Source organism: Coffea arabica, chromosome 6c (genome assembly GCF_036785885.1).
Source record: "Coffea arabica cultivar ET-39 chromosome 6c, Coffea Arabica ET-39 HiFi, whole genome shotgun sequence".
Lineage (NCBI taxonomy): Eukaryota > Viridiplantae > Streptophyta > Magnoliopsida > Gentianales > Rubiaceae > Coffea > Coffea arabica.
The window spans coordinates 22,328,466-22,349,822 of record NC_092320.1 but is presented as its reverse complement, the minus strand read 5'-3'; the positions used below and the strand labels follow the sequence as shown (position 1 = coordinate 22,349,822).

At 37.0% G+C, this 21,357-nt stretch overlaps 2 protein-coding genes across 4 annotated transcripts; both read right to left on the bottom strand.

Moving 5' to 3' along the window:
- Positions 1 to 1,938: 1,938 nt before the first annotated feature.
- Positions 1,939 to 9,124, bottom strand: LOC113693973 (uncharacterized). Of its 3 annotated transcripts, XM_027212792.2 has the most exons (9): positions 8,902 to 9,121; positions 7,358 to 7,407; positions 7,184 to 7,259; positions 7,010 to 7,090; positions 5,518 to 5,625; positions 4,097 to 4,290; positions 3,667 to 3,847; positions 3,309 to 3,484; positions 1,939 to 2,720 (listed from the first exon to the last, which is right to left on the bottom strand). In XM_027212792.2, the coding sequence occupies exons 5-9, from the start codon at positions 5,520 to 5,522 to the stop codon at positions 2,122 to 2,124; spliced, it is 1,155 nt and encodes a 384-aa protein (XP_027068593.1). In that variant the 5' UTR covers positions 5,523 to 5,625; positions 7,010 to 7,090; positions 7,184 to 7,259; positions 7,358 to 7,407; positions 8,902 to 9,121; the 3' UTR covers positions 1,939 to 2,121. The 3 variants fall into 3 exon arrangements, with proteins under 3 accessions (XP_027068593.1, XP_027068592.1, XP_027068587.1); XM_027212791.2 differs by having other exon boundaries at positions 3,372 to 3,484; positions 3,667 to 4,290; positions 8,902 to 9,124; XM_027212786.2 differs by having other exon boundaries at positions 3,667 to 4,290.
- Positions 9,125 to 15,694: 6,570 nt separating this feature from the next.
- LOC113692205 (10 kDa chaperonin, mitochondrial-like) lies at positions 15,695 to 20,512 on the bottom strand. The gene is made up of 3 exons (XM_027210572.2): positions 20,304 to 20,512; positions 19,641 to 19,780; positions 15,695 to 15,932 (listed from the first exon to the last, which is right to left on the bottom strand). Exons 1-3 carry the CDS (start codon positions 20,406 to 20,408, stop codon positions 15,884 to 15,886), a joined length of 294 nt encoding a protein of 97 aa, XP_027066373.1. The 5' UTR covers positions 20,409 to 20,512; the 3' UTR covers positions 15,695 to 15,883.
- Between the last annotated feature and the right edge of the window lie 845 nt (positions 20,513 to 21,357).

Here is a 21,357-nt window from a genome sequence, read left to right as displayed (position 1 = left end):
GCCATTGCAAAATCCCGTCAGCTCAGCCTTGTGAAATTCTACAGAAGGGCGGTCGATCTCAATCTTAGTTTTCTTAAAGTTCTTTGGTGAGTAAAAGTCAGCAACAAAAAGTTGCATGCCACCAGATACTGTCTATACTCAGTTGATTATCACTTATCTTTTAAGCTGCCATCTGTTGACTGGTTTTAATTTGCATTTTCATGCTACAGACATTGGTGAGCTGACGTCCCTACCAAAATCATGTGTTATTAAATTCCCAGTGGCAAGGATGATCTGATGAGCTTTGAAATTTCCATTTGGCCAGCTGAAGGATATTATCTGTAAGTAATTTCTTAAATATATGTCTCTCATGTTGTATTTCAAATAATTCTTGTAAACGGCATTCTTATGTTTTTCTCTTAGTTTGATCGACCAACAAGCTTCAAGGTGTTCACCAAACATGTCTTCCCCCCTGGGGGCACAAGTTTCTGCTCAGTTTCCAGGTTTACTGCATCTATCCTCATGAACTGCCAAAAGCCAAGTGCAAGACCAAGGTATGTTGTGGTCACTCGTTCCCGTTACGAGAATGAAATGAAGCCTCAGCTTGACTATGAAACTCGCCTCAAGGTCGTGATTGTTCTTCCCTTTATTCAATTATTTCAGTTTCTCTCTTTCTTTTTTGCGTGTGAATTAGATTCCGTCCGATAAACTATCAAAGAAATAAGAGTAAACCAAATGTGATCATGACATTGTAGGTGCTTATGTATTGTGAATTTGTGATGGGACGGATGCCACTTCTCCCAGTTGGTTTGGGTGGCATAGCCTGTTGCAGAAGTCCCCCCTTTTTATCCATTTCTTTTGTCTTTATGGAGCCAAAGCTTGACTTGTTAAACTCAAAAAAGGAAAAAAAAGGGGGGGGGGGGGGGGTAAGCACCTACCATCCTAATTAGCAGCCTGATAATCTCGTGTAGCCCTTGGTTCTTTGAGGACAATTTCTAATTATAATGTGCGTATGCTGAATAATACAAATTGTTCCTTATATTTGGTTTGGAAGGGAATATTTGCCTGAACATACTTCGAAGGGACCGGAATTCTGTCCTCAACATCAATACTGTTATTTATGGACAATATCATCTGTTTACGGTAATACTCTTGATTAGAACTTATTTGACTGTTTGATCACATTCTTCAAGTAACTTATCCTTTCTATCTGTAGGAACCAAATTCTAAAGACCCTCTTAATCATGATGCTGCTGCAGAGTTGAGAGACAACCCAAAGCTATTTCACTAAAATGAGAGAGGCTATGGTTGGTGGAAATATTGGGCAGACATACTCTCCAAGATGTATGTAGCTTATTCGAAGTCAGCACTGATCTTGTATTCTAATGCTTAGTGGGATTGGATGTACGTCTAATCTCATCACATGGTCTTCTAGTATCTAACATTTTCCCACAATAATCCTGCAACTCCTTTTTTCTTGTGCGCTACTTGAGGGAGACTTGAATGCAAGTGTACATTATTAGGCACTCTATTATGTTTCATCCATAATTTTCTGCTGTGGGAATCAGGACAGGCTTCTAAGCAATGGATTACAGGTTCCAGCTGACAGTCATTAATCTTCTTTAGCATTGACTTGTATTCCAACCTCCAAATTGATTCCTCTCTTTTAAGACTTGGATGCCTGATTGGGATTTCAATTCTCAAGTACAGTGGCTAGATTTTGTTTCTTAAAATCGGTAGCCAAAACTAGCGGCGCAGAAACTACTACGGGCCACCAACCGTTCCAGACAAGCAGCAAGATTATTTTTGTTTTACTGCAGCAGTGCAGCAAAGTTGATGTAGGACCAATTATCCAGCCGAGAGAGGCCACCCTCAGATCTAGATGTGCAGGAAGCCCTGTTTCGTCCGGAGCCAGAGAGCAACAGACTTGCATCTGTTGATAGTGATAAATCTACCAAATTACCAAATCTATCATACGGTTTTGAATAAGATCTCAATGATAGAGTTTAAATACATCATGCAAAATGTAGGATGTAAAAGTATGGATTTCAGTTATGATGTAATAGTTCATCTCTCAGTTGGCTAACAAAATAATGCTTCAAAAAAGAAGAAAAAAAAAAGCCAACAATGTTGATAAAACTGTCATATCATCTCTGTTTCTTTTGCAGTAGCAATTCTAGCATTTTCTCGATCATGCCCGAAATTCCAATACAAAGGTGTGTAAAACAAACCGCACAAACCAAATGGAACTGCCATCATGGAGAAAAGCCCTCTTGACAAAGCTAGGGCTTCTCTTCCGGACCCTACAACAGGATCAACAGATTTTGGATCGTAGCCATACATCTTTTCTGCAAGAATTCCAACCACAGGAGCGGCAAAAGAAGAAAAGGATACTTCGAAAGCACGATCAAATGCATAAATCATGGTCCGATGTTTCACAGGGACAACCTCAGCAAACATTGGACCATTTGTAGCAGTAGCACACCAGCTAATAGTAAGGCCCATCAAGAAGAGGGTGGCAGCATATGTCGAATAGCTGCTCACAGACTGTGGGATAACTCTCAGAAGGAACCATGAGAATGGAATGCCCATAAAAGCACAGAACTGTGCACACATTATGCGCCCTGAATTTGGGTACAAGCGTGACATTTGATCTGCAATTATTCCACCAACAAAAGACCCCAGTGCACATCCAGTAGCAAAGATACCGACAAGGGCTGCTGAACTGTTGTGATCAAAACCTGCCAAAAAATTTGCAACGCATTCTCTATGTCAAAGCTAGAATCAACAAGCAAATAGACCTTACAATTAATTTCAGCACCTAAAACCCCAACATATATATATATATATATATATATATATATATATATATATATATATATATATATTGTTTTTTGGTGGTGAATGAAGGGTGGTAGCCTTGCACCCAGCTGGGGTTGGGAAGGGAGCATTTTTCATTCATCCTAGATGTTTTAAAAGGAGGAAAGACAAGAAATTTGTCTTAAATTTGACGGCATTCTTTCTATCATGCAGCTAGGTCTGAAACCTGCCTGATGTTGCTTATATCTCCTCCTAAACACACTATGAGCAACTTCTCTGTTCTCATGGTTGAGTTCCCAAGTTCACATGGCAAATCAATAATTCATGCATAATGCCTCAAAAAGTAGAGTAGGAAATCAAACCAATTAAATTTCAGAAACAATGAAGAAAGGGCCATAATGAATGTGGATCTCAAGGTGTAATTATTGGAAACAAAACCTATTTAACATATCTGTAGAAAGTACAAGTCAAGAGGCAAAAACAATGGGTATCACATGTGCCAAGATTACCAATTAGTTCAAACCACAGCGTCAAAAATACTAGGGCTGTCCAAGGCAGTGAACCAACAATACCCTGCAACACAATGTATTGAAAAGTGGGAACTCTTGTAACAGCTTTCATTGCTTGCCATGATTCCACCCAAAGTGACACTGAGTTAGCATTTCCCTTATCCATCACTTCATCCCTTAACCAGAAAGGAGATCACATTATTACGCAATGAGAGAAAGCTTCACAGCAAACCATCAACTGATGACTATGTACAAAATGATCTTTTATCTACTTGAAGGCAGAAAATATACAGTGGGAGACAGTGAGATTTCTAACAAATTCAGCACCCACAAAGTTACAGGTTGAAGTAGCTTGTACCTGAACAAAGCCTGGCTGGTATCGTGATTAGTAGTAGTTCTTCTTCTTGGGTCAGCAACAAATGCATGAACAAGAAAAGCAATCAAACAGCTCAATGCTGCCATCACCATGAAGGCAAATCTCCATCCAGGTATACCCCAGAAATGATGACCAGCCATAACTGTAGCAATTGCTCCCCCTCCTATACCACCCACAGTACCAACGAGATTTAGAAACCCAAAACCGGTCCCTCGCACACGATCAACATAGCTATCAGCAATGAAAGACTGAAGTGCTGGAATCACAATAGCCAGTCCAAAACCATTTACTGCTCTCCAACATGCAACTTGTAAAAAGTACTGGCTAACACCTACTGCAGCTGTTGACAAGGCCCAGCAGAGAGTGCCAACCGCAAGAACAGTAGGGCGGTCATAACTAATCGCTAATATACCTGCTATTGGAGAAGCCAATCCCTGAATGAAATTGCGTATAAAAGTCAGATAACCAAGATCAGATGGCCCTGCAGAAAAAGCTTCACTGACTTCTTTGTAAACAGATGGAAGGAGATTTTCATCAGCTCGCTCCATTATAGCAGCCATGTTAATGATAATCAGGGACAGGGAAATCCCAAAAATTTTCCTTGTTCTGTAATTGGAAAGATGACCAAATTAAATTCAGAGAATAAATATTTTCTATAAACAGCCAAAGTTGAAATTCCATCACTCAACTTCACAGGCAATATTTGGAAAATAGATTTAAATACATAATTGGATAGATTTTAAATATAAGTACCATATGGAAACGCACAGAAACTAAGCAGATTACAACCATATAGACGCAAAAGCAAAACATAATAAATGAAGTTGGTGAACCATTAGGCAACAGGAACAATTTCAATACTCAATGGTCAATTAGCAGCTCAAGAATTTTAAGGCAAGTACAAACAATGTAGTTAAAACTTTTCAAACTACTATATAAGCCTATTAATTATCTCTACCACTAGCATTTGATATAAACCAGTATGCATAATTTAATTCAATCAGGCAAACTTCCTTAAAGTAATAATCCAAATTATTCATGTGATGAAGATTGGTATTTCTTTCCTCTGATTTCACTAAATTAAGCTGTTTAGCCGCAGCCGCTTCCTCAAGCAAGCACAAGCACACAAAATCACTCCACCCGCTTCTGTAATACTGGGCCAAGCTTACATTTCAAATGCCAGCTAAAAAAATTATAGATATTCATTTCAACAACTACATCCTATTGATCACCTTGATCAAATAGAAAAATCCATCCAAACAGCAAATAATATGGATCTGGAACATAATATCACAACTAGACAACCATGTTAATTCAACAATACCCCACCCTGTTATTTTTCCTAATATAACTCAGAACTCTTTATTAATATTGCCAAAACAACAAGAACTTGTGTCCTAACAGCCCCCAACTCCAAAACAAGCAGGATTTTTATGATGCAAATTCCACACAAATTACAACATTTTTATTTTCTTATAATTAATAAGAACTAGGAAGCATGGGGAAGGGATGGGTCGGGTGGCTAGGGGGGAGGGAGTGTAAGTGAGAGGTCCCGATTCAAGCCCTTGACTTATACTATTAAAATGAGAGAGAGATAGATACATATATAGAAAGAGAGAGAGAGAGAGAGCTAGCAAGCATTTCTCTCCCACTCTACTCATAATTCCTAACCAAGAAGCTAACATTCATAGCATCATAAATACAAATCAAACAGTTCTTCTACCCTAGTAAAATTAGCAAAAGTTAATATCTAGAACAATAAGGAATAAGCAAAGGAATAAGTTTTAAAAATTAAAGCCTTTCATCAATGCAAAAATGCCAAGAAAAACTCACTGCATGGTGTCTAGGCGCCTCGGAAGCAGAGATTTCAATCCAAAACCAACACGGCCAAGTTTATAGGTCCGAAGGCTTGAGCTTATTGATCAACCAAAAAGCATATTCCTAAAAAAAATAAAAAAACAGATAAGAAAACTACAATTTGGGTTCCCATCAGCCACTGAAGATCATCAACATGGCTGGGTGATTTTGACGTAGTTGACCCAATATGAAGGTCAAGGCGTCACGGAATCCCTTTTATGCCTTGAAAGAAATTTTCTAGTATGGATATTAAAGAAAGATTATGTCCAGATTTAAAGATTGTGTATTCAATTTACAGGTACCATTCAGATCGGATGGGGTCATACAGCCTGGGCCTCCAAGAAAAGAAGCTTGATTGAACACATAGCAACATATTTTTTTGGTACATAATTAAAAGAAATACGAGAGAAAATTTGAGCATCAAAATAATTAAAATTTGCCATAAAGACAAATTCCATCTGTGCAGTTAGCCCCACATTCATTGTGATCTGGATAAAGATTTTTGAACCGGTATTGTGTGTACATAATGATACCAAAAAAGGAGAGATAGTAACTACACTATGAGGGCATTACCGAATAATAGCAACATAACTTCAGTTGTAACTAAACCAAAAGCAGTCATAATGCTTCTAGCACTTTAATAATCAAAAAAGGCTTAGAAAGCCACCAAGACCTGTCACAGTCTTCAACATCAATAAAACATACAAACTTGCACATTTTTCTTCCTTTTTGGGAGAATAGCTAGTTAATCCATCTATTTAAATCATTTCTTGTACCATTACAAATAGGTGAGAACATTATCCCATCAAATAGCTCTAGAATACAAATAGAAATCTTAGATAAAAATATGAACTACCATGTTTCCCGATCTACATATACAAATTCAAAACCAACCACTTGTTTGATTGTAAAAATGCCTTCTTAATGAAAATTGAATTTTCTAACAATTTCTTGTCTGAGTCACACTCTAGGCTGAAAGCCTCAATTCAGACTTCCACCACCAATTGCAGTCCTTAATTCAGCTAGTTAAATCAATAAAACGTTACCAACTCCTTCAGCCAAATAGTCACAATATGTTCAGTTCCATGTCTAGCAATCACCCCAAACTCTAAATACATTACCATTAGGGACAATAGAAAGGGATAAGAGTACAAATCCAAAAGACCAACTTAAGCAAATGATTCTGAAATCTAATTTTAAACTGTTTTTATTCTCCGATTATCATTTGCTAAAATTAAAAGCCTTGAAAATAAACTACCTATTCATAGATACAGGCTAGTAATCCAAAATGAAGATGTTATAAGAAACATTTTCTTCACATCCTAAAATGCTGGCCCCAACAATTCCTTTACACATCATCCTCCCCATCCAATAAATAACCACTTTTCACTATTAAGAAACTTTAGATATCAAACCATAATTATCTATATAAATTAAGAGACTTTGATTAATTTTTAATTCAACAGACCTCTCCATTTCCTTCCTGATCATCATTCGCCTTGGACCTTCACTTGTCAAATTCTTCTTCCTCCACTCCAGCACTATCAACCTATTATCAAAGAAGAATTTTAATAAACAAAAATTAAAACTGAAATAAATATGTATAATGGCATTTATTATTTTATGGGGGGAAAGTAGTTACAATTCTTTCGTTGTAAGGCTGAAGATTCTTCACATAATTACCAACTTTCCTCTTGTCAGCCTTAGGGAATTTTTCTCTAAAAAAGGGCCAAAAAGTAATTTCAGAATAAATAAAATTTAAAAAAAAATTGGAAATAAGCATGTTTCTTTAGATTGAGGGGGAAAAAGTACTCACGACATCACATATAGACTTCAACTTGCCTCTTTCAGCCTTATCAACCTAAACTAAAGATGAGTCAAGAAAATGGTAAGCAAAATATTTTAAAATAAAGCTACCCTTCTTTGGAAGTTCCAAGAAATTTAAGTTGTGGTAGAAAGAGCAATTCATATTCTCCTTTAGATGCTTTGATTTTGGAGCTATTATCACAAATCATGATATGTATTATGAGTAAAATATAGTAAAAGTTTAACAAAGAGTATCAAACAACTTGAAGCCATAAAAAGGCGCAAAAGGCTCAGCCAAAAAATAAGTACCAAAAACTCATTCAAATACTAAAAAAAGATAACACTAATAAAACTTACAATACAAACCAATTATAATAAGCCATTGAGAGGGAACAGGGCAGAGAAGCTATAGCTATTATTTAAGCTAAAGCAGTGAATCACTTATTTCTAGGATCAAACAAGAAGGAACCTAATTTCTTAGCTAACACCTACAACACAATGAGATTGACTCTGTCATCCAAAAGCACTAAATTCAGGCTACCAAGCAGATAACACGAAAACAACACCAAATTTCGTAATGAACCTAGAATAGCAGAATACTCAAACTACTTAATTACCTCAATTAAATGAAGAACTTAAGAACAATTTGAAGTCAAATTGACCATTTAACCAATCTTGCTTGAAGTACTGTTGGAAGAATTGGATAAAATCTTATCTTCCCTCAAACATTCACTCAGATAATTACAGAAAAACAAAAAAGCATACTTCAAGAAGAATCAAGTAGGATGCAAAGAGGGAAAAAAAATCAGAAAAGGCTAAAAACAATGAAAAAGTGAGAAGAGAAAGATAGACAGGTAAATTAAATTAAAAAAGGACGGGAGAGTGATGGGAGAGTGTCTAGAAAGGAATAATTATGGTGCATGGTTTTGGTCAAATGTAGTTAGTAGAGTTAATCTTGCCTGAAATAGCCAAATTAGTTTAAAATAATAAAAGAAAAAATTCGCCCTTTAAAAAAAAATGAGAGAAAAAACCTCAATAACAGAATGCTACATAATAAGCAAGAGTGTAGTTAATACAAAAACAATATGTATCTTCCCAATAACAAAGCACAAAATCTCGCATCAAATAGCTAACATAAAGAGAAAAATTCCGAACGTTAAAAATGAACTAAAGATCAGAATCACAAACTACACAAATTTGCAATTACCTTCAAGACAAACCTCACAACAAAAAGAACCAACTTGCTGGAGCAAAACAGACAAATGCATAACGTGTAGGATGCAGATCATGTCATGTCAAAACTCAGGCAAATGTTTAATTGTATAGGATTAACCCCATATTGTAACCCATCAATGCCCACTATCCTACAAAATCAGTAAATACACAACGTCGAGTGATCACCAGAAATTGACAATATCAATAAGCCAAAAAAAGAGGGGAAAAAATGGAGAAGAAGCCAGACGAAGGAGGAAGAGGAGAGGAAAGGATATAAGCAAACAGGTTTCTGATCACCATGCAAAAAAATGGAAAAAAAAAAGTGTTAAAAGTACATACCAGAGAGAGACGGTAAGAGCAGATCAAACTGATCCAGTAAAGAAAAATTGCAGAACCAACGGCAATCTATATGAGGGCTTCTGTAGTTGACTTTCGCCGGCGAGGAGAGAGGGAAGTAATGGGAAAATAGAGCGAGTTAGGCGAACACATACGTGGGCCTTACTTGGCTTTATGTTTGCAAGTCTCCGAATGACATGGACAGTGTCGAGCTGAGCAGGGCGTATCGAACTCTAGATACTCTTTTGTCTTTTGTCTTTTGTGCTTTTTAAGGAGAAGCAATAGATATAAATGAATCTAGTTTAACCTTATCCATTTTATGCAGCATTGAACGCACTAAAAGAACCAAAGACCTTTAAATCTTTACTCGAGTGTAAATTAAGAGATCATTTCCCTACACTTGTACTCTAATATTCAAATTTTTCTGAAAATATTTTGTTAATGGATGCGTAGGCACCCATTTGATTCGGTGATGATTCATCGGATTCTCCTTGAGCTGTTTAGCTTCCCCTCCCTTTAGTATAGAGTAAAAGTAGTTGTAATATAAAATCGTTCGTGTCTACAAAAAAAAAAAAAAAGCACTAAAAGGCTTTTATAGCTTTCCAAATGTAGGATTATTTGAATTACTCTGCCTATAAACTTTTTTCTGGAGATATCATCAGCAACACTTGCAAGCAGATTAGTAGAGTAATCTCTTCAATCCAGTGGAATGGCATAACACTAGTCAATAACCTAATGATTATTCCCTTAAAATTATGCCCAGCAATTGAGCGGGTTGGGTGGGTTTTGGGCGGGTTAATACTGGATTTTCATTTAAATGGGTTACACCCAATCTGCCTAACTTTAGATTGGCTTAATCTTGGGTTGGGTCATATTGGGTTATCTCAAACCCATGACCCAAATATGACCCAATATATTAAATAATAAATTTTGATACATAAACTCTCTCAAGTATATTTTCATATATAAAAAAAAAATTCACACACATAAATATATTTTCACACACTAAAACACTTTACAGATGCAAGCACACGCTCATTTTTTAAATTCTTTTGAAATACATTATTTTTACACATACAAACACACTAAAATACACACTAATATACTTTCATAAATACACACACATACTAACTGTTTAAACTACTTGGACCCAATCACATTTTAAAAAAAGTTATAAACTGAAATTTTAACCCATAAATGAATCTTGTAAATAAACTATAATCTCTCATATTTGTAATGTAATTTGTTCAACAAAATTACTTATTTAGCTCTAAATTATTATTTTATAATATATGTATAAAAATAAAAAAATAAAAAATATATATATGTGTGGAGCAGGTCGTGTAACGCGGGTTTTTAATTATATGATCCCAGTTGAGTAATTGTAATTACTAACCACAAAAATCAATGTTTGGCTAATGAAATCCTGCTAATTAATATAATCAAAGCTCCTATTCATCCATGGCAGGACTCGAACAACCTCAGCAATCGAAACAGAGCATTGTATTTTAAGTGGATTCATCATCTTAAATATTTGTCATTGGCGGAGCATATTGGAAAGTTTAACAAGCTTTTGGCCAAAATGGAAAACAATAATGTAGAAACAAATAAATAAAGAAGCTCAACATTTTGCTCAAAACTAGGCCTACTGACGACTCGATCTGCTCGCGAGCTGCTTGAGTCATAGCTCGGCTTGTTAAGATAAACGAGGTGAGCTCGAGCCTTTGTTTCTTAGGCTCGACAGTTCGACGAGCCGCTCGTTAGGCTCGAGTAAGTGTGAAATTATAAAAATATCCCTGAATTAATTAAAATTTACAACTTCCTGCTCGATCCTTCGTTTGTTAGGCTCGACAGCTCGACGAGCCACTCGTTAGGCTCGAGTAAGTGTGAAATTATAAAAATACCCCTGAATCAATTAAAATTTACAACTTCTTCTATTAGGTTAGGTTACCTAATTTTCCTTCCTCACTTCCTTCGATCGATCTTCTTCCTCCGCCGACCGACTGTCCCACGGCACTGTCAAACTCCTAATTCGTACTTCTGCCACCGCCATCTCTCCTAACTCCACCCCCACCACTTCCACCAGCTCCTCAGCAACCTCCAAGCTTTCTCTGCCGACTGTCCCAAGTCCCAACTCCCAAGTCCCAAACTCCCAATTCCCCGCCACTGCCATCGCTGCTTCTGCTAGCTCCATCTCCGCCACTTTCGCCAGCTCCACATAGGTAACCCATCTAGCTTTTCCGAACCTAACCACTTCATCGAGGCTGACTGACGGCCTTTCCAAACCCAACCAGCTTCCCGGCGAATTCCTATCTCCGGGCTTTGTCTAAGCTTTTCCAGCGGCTCAAGTGCGCAACCCACTGAGCTTTTCCTAGATTTTGCAGGTATGTACTCAGCTTCTTTTTCTTTCTACTTAATGCGCCATTTGATGTTATTTGTTGAATGGCTGCCGTAAAATTATGGCTAATTGTTCCAACTATAGTATTTTAGAGTTTAAATTTTGTTTGCATTGAGTATTCTCTGTCCTTTCAGAGATTTTGGAGTTTTTGATGCTTAGAAATGCTGCATGGATGTGTCGGTGGATCGCGTGTTTCAAGTTTTATGTCAGTGGGATTCCAGTTGGTTGGATCTAGAGTTAAAAACTGCATCTTGTTTGTCTAATTACGGTATTGGCAGTTGTGTGGGAGATTTTTGTTTGTTAATTGCGCTATTTTTTTTAGGGTAAATTACATTTTACCCTCCTGTGGTTTTCGCAAAAACCACATAACCCCCTCATGATTTTAAAAGCTATACATAAATCCTCTGTGATTTGGGTTGAAGTGTCAAATAGACGGAAACTACCTATCGTAACGATTTGTGGGCGAAATGTCCAAATTACCCTAATATAAATACAAAAAAGGCAACAACGAACACGGCCGGGGCTTCCCTTTCCTTTCATTACTTCTTTCTTCACAACGAGAGGAATCGCGTCCGCAACAGTCAAAGTGGTGGAAGGCCCACCAAAGTCAAAGGGAGAGCTTTCTGCACCTCTCTTCAAGAGATAGGATTCTGGTTTCTGCATCTTTCTTTCTCCCATGCTTTTCCGTTGGTCAATTACCAAAAAAAGCCATTTCTGAAACAAGAGCTCTAGTCATGGTTTCATGCTGTATGGGAGCTGCTGATTGTCCCTGTCTAGGCCCCCACCAGTGATTCCATACTGCCCTTCTCCATTGTTACCTCCGCTGCCATGACCAGTACTACTGCTGCCATATCTTAAGCCAGGGCCCCTGCACCAGCCCCTGCCGTAGCCATAGCTGCTGTCCCAACTCCCTTGCCTGCTGCCCCAACTCCCTTGCCTGCTGCTTGCACCAGGACCATAGCTACCACTATTCCATCCATCACCATTACCGCCGCCATCTTGACCATATTTACCGCCTGGACCACCACCTCCACCCAATCCGGCCCATCACCATTACCACCTACAGAGCCAAATCCACTGCCGTCATTGCTGCCTCTGCTTCCAGCCCCATAACCACCACCATTACCATCAACAGAGCCATATCCATTGCCGTCATTGAAAGAGCTAAGGAGCACAGATCTAGGCTTTATTGGATCCGTTAAAGTGGTCAAAGGTAATATGGGAACGTTTCTTACTGTTACCAGTAGTACAAGCGCGTGTAAGACACGAATCGTCACGATGGATGTTTCCGTCTATTTGACACTTTAACCCAAATCACAGAGGGTTTATGTATAGCTTTTACAATCATAGGGGGGTTATGTGATTTTTACGAAAACCACAAGGGGGTAAAATGTAATTTGCCCTTTTTTTTAAGCTGAAGTAAAAGCTTGGAGATTGTGAGAATGTTAATTGCTGCTAGTTCTTGAATTAGTTTTGTTGCCTATACTACTGAACTAAAGAAAAGTTTGCATTTTGATGGTGTGAAAAGGGAGATTCGGGAAGGAAATTAGCTCCTTTTTGTTTTTGTTTTTAAACGTTGATTGGAAGCTCTGCAACAATGCGGGAAAAGTGAAAAGTATTCGATATAATAAGAAATGAATGATCTTAAGTTGTGAAGAGTACGAAAAGTATCAAGTTGTGGCTAAAAGAAATATGGTGAGAAGTACAATACACGTATGCAGAACACATAAACACTCTTTTACCTCTGGCTGGGAAGAGAATTTGAAATGATATTAGTTAGGATGGGTTGTCTTGTATTCAGATGTGGAGGTTTGTAATGGAATCATGTATTGGCTTGGGTCACTTGGGTGCCTCTGCCATGTTGCTGTGTTATATCAGTAAGGGTCAGCTTGTATTTGTTAGCAGACTTGTCATATGGAGCAATTTGGATAAGGTTTTTATTATTGAATGTTGGATTACCTTTTATTGGTGGGTTTCTGCTACTTGTTTGATGACGGGTGTCAAATTGAATAACTCATGTTTGTTGGTATCATGAGACTAATTATTAAAAGCTCTTATATTATATAGTTTGATTAGCATGCTTGTCAGTATCCTTTTCTCTTTTAATGTGAATATACTCATGAAACTTCAGGATATTTGTTGGATATGAGTTGTATGTGATCTTGAGTGTTAGAAAGTGATTTTTCCCCATTGCTGATCCATAGTGTTCAATGTTGGTGGACTAACTGATCGTGAGGAATTAGAAACAGAAATGAGTAAAGTTCCAGGACGCACTCAGGAAATTCTAGCTTCATGTCATGCCTTGGTTTTTATGGACAACAAGCTGGTATTCTTTAGACTTCTTGTGGACATTTGGATAATTTGTATTAGTGGACATTTGGACATTTATGATTGTATTAGTGCATAATTTGTAGACCCCAAGATCAAGAATATGTGAAAAATTGTTGTTATCATGCTCAAATTTTATCAAAAATATGCGGACAAAAATGCTGTTTTCCTGCTTAAATTTCCAGAAAATCGAGCTGTTTTCGAGTTCAAACTCGAGCTCCTAACGAGCTAGAATCGAGTTGACTTTGAGCTTCATGCGAGCCGGAAAATCTAGCGAAACTCGAGCTGCTCGCGAGCCAGAATTCGAGCTAAGCTCACGAGCCATAGGCGAGTCGATCTCGAGTTTTCCTTTTCCTACAGCGAGTCGAGCTCGAGCTCGTATATAAATAAGTATAACTCGATTCGATAACTTCAAAACTCGATTCGTCTCAACTCATTTGCATCCCTACTCAGAACCAAGCAATTGAAGCTACGTCACATTGTAAAAAAAATAATAAAATAAAAAAAGCATATGTCACATCATGTTTCAATGGGTTCATCCTCTGAACCGCTCTAAATTACAATTCCTCAATGGGGCAGATCAGGTACCGCTCTAAATTAACTTGTTTAATTTTTTTTTTAATTTAAGTTGGGTAATAGGTGCCCAACACAAATACCCAAACCGCCCAAAATATATATGAATTTTTATTACCCAACCCAAAATTAACCCAAAACCCAACCTCTCAAATTAGTGGGTGGGTTGGGTGGATTATTGGATATAATTGCCAGCTCTACTTAAAATCTTAAATTTGACATGACTTTTCAAATCCCAATGCCTCTAACTCAGAAATATGCTGCTAAGGACCATTTGATTTTGGACGATTCGAATGTGGTGTCCTTGGCAAATATGTGAATAGGCTTCCTACAATCACTTTTGCCTATGGTATGGAAGTGATTCTAAGGATTGATTGAGGGTCCAGATAAGAACATTCAAGTTTTATACCTTTCAGACCATTTCTTTTATATTTTTTTATTTCTATATAACTGTTCCATTGATTAAACTGAACTTTTTTTTTTTCAAATTTTTATCTAACAGGATAGGTGTAGGTTTAAGAAATGAAAGAGAAATTTAAATCTAAAATTTTTAATTCTCAAAATCCCATCTTGTATTGCTTACGCTAAAAGGCTATTATAGCTTTTGAAGCGTAAGATTATGTGAATTACTCTAACCAAATATTTCTTTTACAAGCTTATTGCTCACGCTAAAAAGCTTTTGTAGCTTTCCAAGTGTAGGATTATGTGAATTATTTTGGACAAATATTTTAATAACTTTAGCTATAGAAACTTCAAAAAACTCCTCAAAATTTTTTAAATACACATCTCAAAATACTCAAAAACACGCCAAAAATTTTTTTTTTTTCCTTCTTCCCTTTTATTTTTTCTTTATTTCCCTTTCTCCCTCCCTCCCTCCCTCCCTCCTCCTCCTCTCCTTTCCCCCCATCCTCCTCCTCCTCCTCCTCCCCCCACCTTCCCACGCCAACCTCCTCCTCCCCTTCGATCGCACATCTAGAGGGGAGGAGCAGGTTGGCGGGAGAAGGAGGAGGAGGATGGAAGGAGAGGAGAGGATGAGGGAGGGAGGGAGGGGAGGAAAGGAGAGAGAGAGAGGGGAGAATCAAGGGAAAAAATGTATATATTTAAAACTTGCGGGGAGAGAGAGGGGGGGCCGGGGGGGGGGGACTGTTATTACTTATTAACCCAAATAGAAACAGAAAAAGTTCTTCTCATCCTTGCTATCAGGAAATGGAGGTGGAGCTCCATCCTATACTTAACTGTTTTCCAATGCCATTGGAACCATTCTCTGCTTACACTTGGATGGGCTTAAATAGTTTGTCTCCAGGATCCCAATTTATAGTAGTTAAAGACTTGAATCTAAAATTCATTCGTTCGAAAAAGGAAAAGAATAAGAAAATGCAAAATGCAGTTGCCCAAGAATTGTTCAAATGTGTAGTGGGATTAACGACTCCATTGTCTATTACCTACAAGAATGCAAGCATTAAACAGTTTCTGCGACACAATTGGCCAATTCACGAGTTAAAGCTCAAGGGTCAGAAGGACACAATACTTCATTAAAAAGTCAAGACAGGTTCTGAGTTAATCAACGTTTTAAAACTAAGAAATGGCATTTTCCATCCTAAGAGAATCCAATTCTACGACCCACTGATACATAGTCCTAGCAGACCACCAATGTAATATCTTTAACATGGTGGAAGTTGCAGCTTTCTAATCATGCAATGTTCCAAGGATGTCATCATCTCGGTACAAATGGTACCTGAAAACAAGGCAAAGTGATTTCCACATTAGTAGGGCATAATTGCTGAAATACAGCGAAGACCTCAGGAACTCAACACAGAGGAGAAGAAAGAAGGTTTCCAATAGTTTAAGATGGTATAATTAGCTGAATAAATGAATCGTAAGTTAGCCTCTTTCAAGGAAGAAACACGCTTTCTTGATGACAAAAGCAGATAAGGGTCCACAAAATCAAGGCTAGCATACTTTGAAGCTTATTGGTTAAAAAAAAGGATATCCACCCAAAACAGCTAAAGTTACATACTTCACATATTTTTCATGCAATAAGACTTCAGTATTTAAATATGTACACAAGCAATGATAAACAACACCACATGGCACGCATGCTTCAAAGATTTTCTTCATTGTGAATGACAGTTTTCCTTGAAAAAACGTAGCTCAATGATCAACCAATATCAATGGATGGACTATTATCCAACATGAATCATCCCCTTTATGTACGCAGATTAAGCGTCAATTCTGTTATTAGGCATTCAGAAAATGAATATTTACTTGTTCAGGATTATACTAAGTGCAGAATGAGTAGACAAGGATTCCATAATAAATGCCTGCAAAAACAGCGTCAGTAAAGGTGATGAAGACCACACAAAGCTAACTGCAAATGGCAATAAATGAACTTAGTTCTGCATGTATCATTTTTACATGACAACACCAGCTCCACAAAAACCAGGAAGAGATAATGACATATTCACTGCAATTGACATAAACATACCTATTCGGGCATCTGGCAATCCAACTCATGACATGTCTCATACACAGGAGAATATGAATACAAAAAAGTAAATCATGCCTATATATAGCCACAGATTTACACAGAATTAATGGAGATCCGTCAAGCGTGTGCAACATACATAAACACATAGACAAACACAAAACAGAACAAAACACACCCCACTCCCAAGCCCACACCTACCCCCACCCATCTACACACACCCAGCCACAAAAAACACAGAGTTGACTACTAGCATTCTCGCCAAAAAAGAACTTAATCCTACAATCCAATCCAAAGTGATAAGCAATCAACATTCTGAATTCCCAGTCAATTCAACAAAGGTAGAGCAGTTCAAAATAAAAGCCAAGTTTGAAATTTTAAAGCTGAAGATGCTAATGAAATGAACAGCCAAAATGATACAACTGGCACTTCACTTGGTCAATCTAAAATTCTGATTTTTGACATTATTGCTCTTAATCAATTTATTCAAGGACAGACAGGAAGTATTGTCACGAACAAGCAAAGGGTTTTCATGATGATCATCATTAAGCATCAGATTGGATGAAAAATCAAAACCAAGGGTTTGGAGATGATAATGATGTGTAAAAAAGTTGAATGCACAATTCACAGTAACATTGACCGGAATTTGTTCATCACATGCCACTATTCACACGTGGTACTTTTCATCATGCAAGTCTCAGCTGTTCATGTTCTATATACACAACACTTGCTGTAGCTCAAAGTTATTGCCGTAATCACGGTTTTCATGATAATAAAAGAAGAAAAGATCAAGGTTGGAGTTGGCAAACGTTTTCAAAAACATTCTCATTCTATTAAAGGAATCATACTCATCGTTATTGGTCACATCTAATTATCTAATTGGTAGACTTCTTTTTAGCTCTATAGCACGTCTCTCCTGAGTGCTTCATTTTCTCATATAGGAAATTCTATGAAACTTGAGTTAGCAATGCATACTCATGTCCTGTTGAGCAATCTTTAACAATATATTACATACCAGCTGCTGAAGAAATGCTACCCCTATGAGGTAAAACTACTGAGTCAAGGATCATGACCCATCACCAAAAAAAATTATTTGCTTATGCCTTCAAGGTGAAAATACAAACTCAGGAAATTCCAAATCTCAAATTGCTTAATAAGAAATTGTTATAAGATTACATACAGGCATAATATAGGCCTTGGAGGAACAAGTGTACAAGTCATTGAGAATACGCCCAGATATACTGAAGATGATTTTAAAAAATTCCCAAAAAGTTGGACTGCATCTAGGACCATAACTCCTGGGGCAAATCACGTAGATTTGCAAAATGTTGGACAATACATCTATCTGAAGCTCATTACTTATGTGAAAGAAACATATCTATATCCTAATTGTCTGAAATATCAGATCACAGCAATGGATCCCAAGCATCTTCAACATTGTACTAATTCAATTAATAATTGAATGCCTTAATTGGACTCTCATAGTACTTCGAGCTCGAAAGAGAAGTGAGGAATGCAGTTCCCTGGCTATTCTTTTACCCAATGAAACAGTTACGTTTTTCTATTTTGACTTTAAAAAGAAATAAATACACTAGTGGAGACAGTTCCACTGCTGGAAAACTATATCAAAGGGATAAGACTATTCTGTGACCATAGATTCAGTCAATCAGACTTGTATAACTCAAAAACAAAGTAAAGAAGTTCAATCTGACCAAAAAGGAGTGTTAGGTAGATCATAGAATGAATCACATGATTCACTTGAAACAATGACAACCATGTAGAAGTAAAATACATCCAGGATCAGCAATATGTGATAAATTCAGTACTTTGCATTGATCAAATGCACAAGTGAGATTTTCATCTGTAAAAACCGGACTGCAATTGCACTAGGTACAGCACAAGGTTTGCTTGTGTTTGTAAGATTCCCCAAGTCAATCCAAAATATTGAGAAGTTGTAATAATGTGGATAAGTCACTTATTATAGTAGAGACATCATTTCTGGTAACTCCAGACCCATTAGTAGCCATTTCCTGTTAATATTTATCGCTCAAATGAGATAAAACCAATTCATTCATGGTCCATCATAGCCTTTACATTCATTTTGACACTTTGATCTAGCTATGAAGGAATAAGGGGTGCTATTCTTTAGACTTGTTATGTAATAAATTCAAGGTTAGAATGGGTACGTAGTGTGATCCACCATCCCCCACGATTTACATGATGCAAATTCTGGTGAGATTGGCTGACATGCTTTCCATGAACTATATTCCTAGACTAACATCAGACAATTGTCAGAGATGATATCATTTCTCCAAAAGAATGGCACTGCATTATGTTCTAGAACAGATTAATGAGGAAAGAACAAGTGGCTTGAGAGCAAGCCATACGTAGAGGATTAAACAAAGACTGTTTTGAGATTGACTTATTATATAGACCATGCTGTATGACAAATTAACAGACCTGGCCAATGGAACAACTAACAGACAAAAGTAAGTATAATAACAAAACTGCCATTGGTTCAAGAGTAGGTAGACATTACTAAGTAACTGATCTCTGATCAGCATGAGCTACACATACGAAAGGGAAGATGGTTCTTGCATCAAAAAAGCACACTTTATATGTGATCAAATGCTTAATTACTAATAAAAGGAAACCTATAATTAGCCTTGAAACTTAGCTAGATTTAACTTTCAAGGTCCTCCAAAATTTGGGACCCTCAACACAGAAATGCAATGGTATAACAAAATGTTAAAACTGAAAAACTGCTAGCATTCTCAGAAGTGTTAAACATTATGACCAGTTAAGTTATTTTGGATCAAAAAGGACATTCAACGTGCCAAGAAAGCTGATTCAGTCATTAATTTATTCATCAACCAAAATTACTTAGTTCAAGTTATTTATGTGAATGGAGACAAACATTAAGGATAAACATCTAAAAGATAAACATGTGTTACTCACTCTTTCTCACCGAGCTTCACTTGAGTTCCTCCGTATTCAGGCAGCAGCACATTATCCCCCTCCTTCACGGTAACAGGAATCAGCTTTCCCTGGCTATCATGATACCCTGGACCGACAGCAACAACTTTCCCCATGTTCAACTGCATTATCAACAGTAATTAGTATATTAGATAAAAAAATAAAATCTTTCACAAAGTACACATTTTACAAGCAAAAAGCCTTAATCGAATCTAATACAGCCTCATCATCTCTCCCAGTTTGTTTCCCTCTAAATCTGCATAACAACACTATCACTCAAAGCATACACATTTGAACTATTATCCACCATTCATACATGGTAAACTGCATCATCCATGAAAACCAAATATCCCCAAGAAAAAAATCTCAAAAAATAGAAAAAATGCATAGAAACAAATTAACATCATCCACCCCAACTTAGTAGCATATTTTTGTAGATTTAGATATTAACACATCTTCTGCAAACCATGTGCATATGGTGCAGACCCACAAGCCTTAATCATTTCCTGTGCACTATTGAACACAATTAGGCAAACCACGACTCCAAATGATGCAGAAACAGACAATGCCCACATAAAAAAGACAAATTTTTCAAGCAAGAATAAACAAATAAAAGTGTGCAGGTGAGAGAAAATTCAAAAGTACCTTGGCGGTTTTTTCCGGAAGCAAAATCCCAGCATTTGTCTTAGCAGGAGGGATCACTTTCTCCACCAGAACTCGGTTAAGAAGAGGAATTAAACGCTTTGCCATTTGAATTTCCTTTTTGTTTCGTCTGACTTTTTGGGGCAGAAGCAGCAGACGATAAAGGAGGACAAAGACAACGAGGGTTTTACCGGCTAAAGGGTTAAAGCCTTCCAGAAGGGTTTAAGAAGGCACGGGGCTTTACGGATTCGCTTCGTATTGATTAAATGACTAAAATGCCCTCTCTGCAATCCTTTTTGATATTTGCTCACAAGCATAAGAGTTTTGGGTTGGGTCAAATCCGCTGAGACCATGTTTGGGCCGCTCAATTCTAATAATAAGTTTTGTGGTCTTAATATGGAGAAATAAAACATCTTTGGATCAAAATCAATTAGTACGAGGATTTCATATTTTGTACTCCCATAGGAATCCAATTACAAGCTACACATTATGGGGGTTTTTTCTAAATCTAAATGATATGACATGAAATTGGTCTAAAAAAAATTGAAGAGAACCACTTTCGATTCCCCCTCTCTCTCGATTGATCAATAAAAGTATATTGTTGTTTTTATGAATTTGAAATTTTTTAGTAAATTGCTTTTGAAAATTAAAGATTGTCCCTTGATGTATATCAAATCACGTTGAACGATTTCCCACCTTCTGTTAATAAAATTTACTTTTTATTAAAAAAAGATTCCATAACTAGGAATCTTGACAAATCATTCCTCCTCAAAAAACAAAAAAAAAAAGGAAAAGAAATTCTTGTCTTCATTGTGTACATAAAAGGCAAGGCATTTTTTTTAAAACTTTTTTCCGTTTTGGCAAAGACAAGGTTTTTTTTTATCGAAATCGATAAATAACACACACACACCCACCTAATTTAAACAATCGCAGGAATTAATCGAAGAACGGCCCGAAAGCAATCTAAAAAAGACCCACAAAGAACCACTATTCAGCCAATTAGTTGGCAAAGACATTGTAGGACACTTGTTATACAGTTATGGGTTTAATTAAAGTC

Coding starts and splice junctions, on each gene's coding strand:
- LOC113693973 (XM_027212786.2), bottom strand. Junction 3,485..3,666: donor ACCAGCCAGGCTTTGTTCAG/GTACAAGCTACT, acceptor TTTCTGGTTAAG/GGATGAAGTGATGGATAAGG. Junction 2,721..3,308: donor GCTGTGGTTTGAACTAATTG/GTAATCTTGGCA, acceptor ATTTTTTGGCAG/GTTTTGATCACAACAGTTCA.
- LOC113692205 (XM_027210572.2), bottom strand. CDS start 20,408: ATGGCAAAGCGTTTAATTCCTCTTCTTAACCGAGTTCTGGTGGAGAAA. Junction 19,781..20,303: donor TTCCGGAAAAAACCGCCAAG/GTACTTTTGAAT, acceptor TTGATAATGCAG/TTGAACATGGGGAAAGTTGT. Junction 15,933..19,640: donor GTGAAGCTCGGTGAGAAAGA/GTGAGTAACACA, acceptor CCTTGTTTTCAG/GTACCATTTGTACCGAGATG.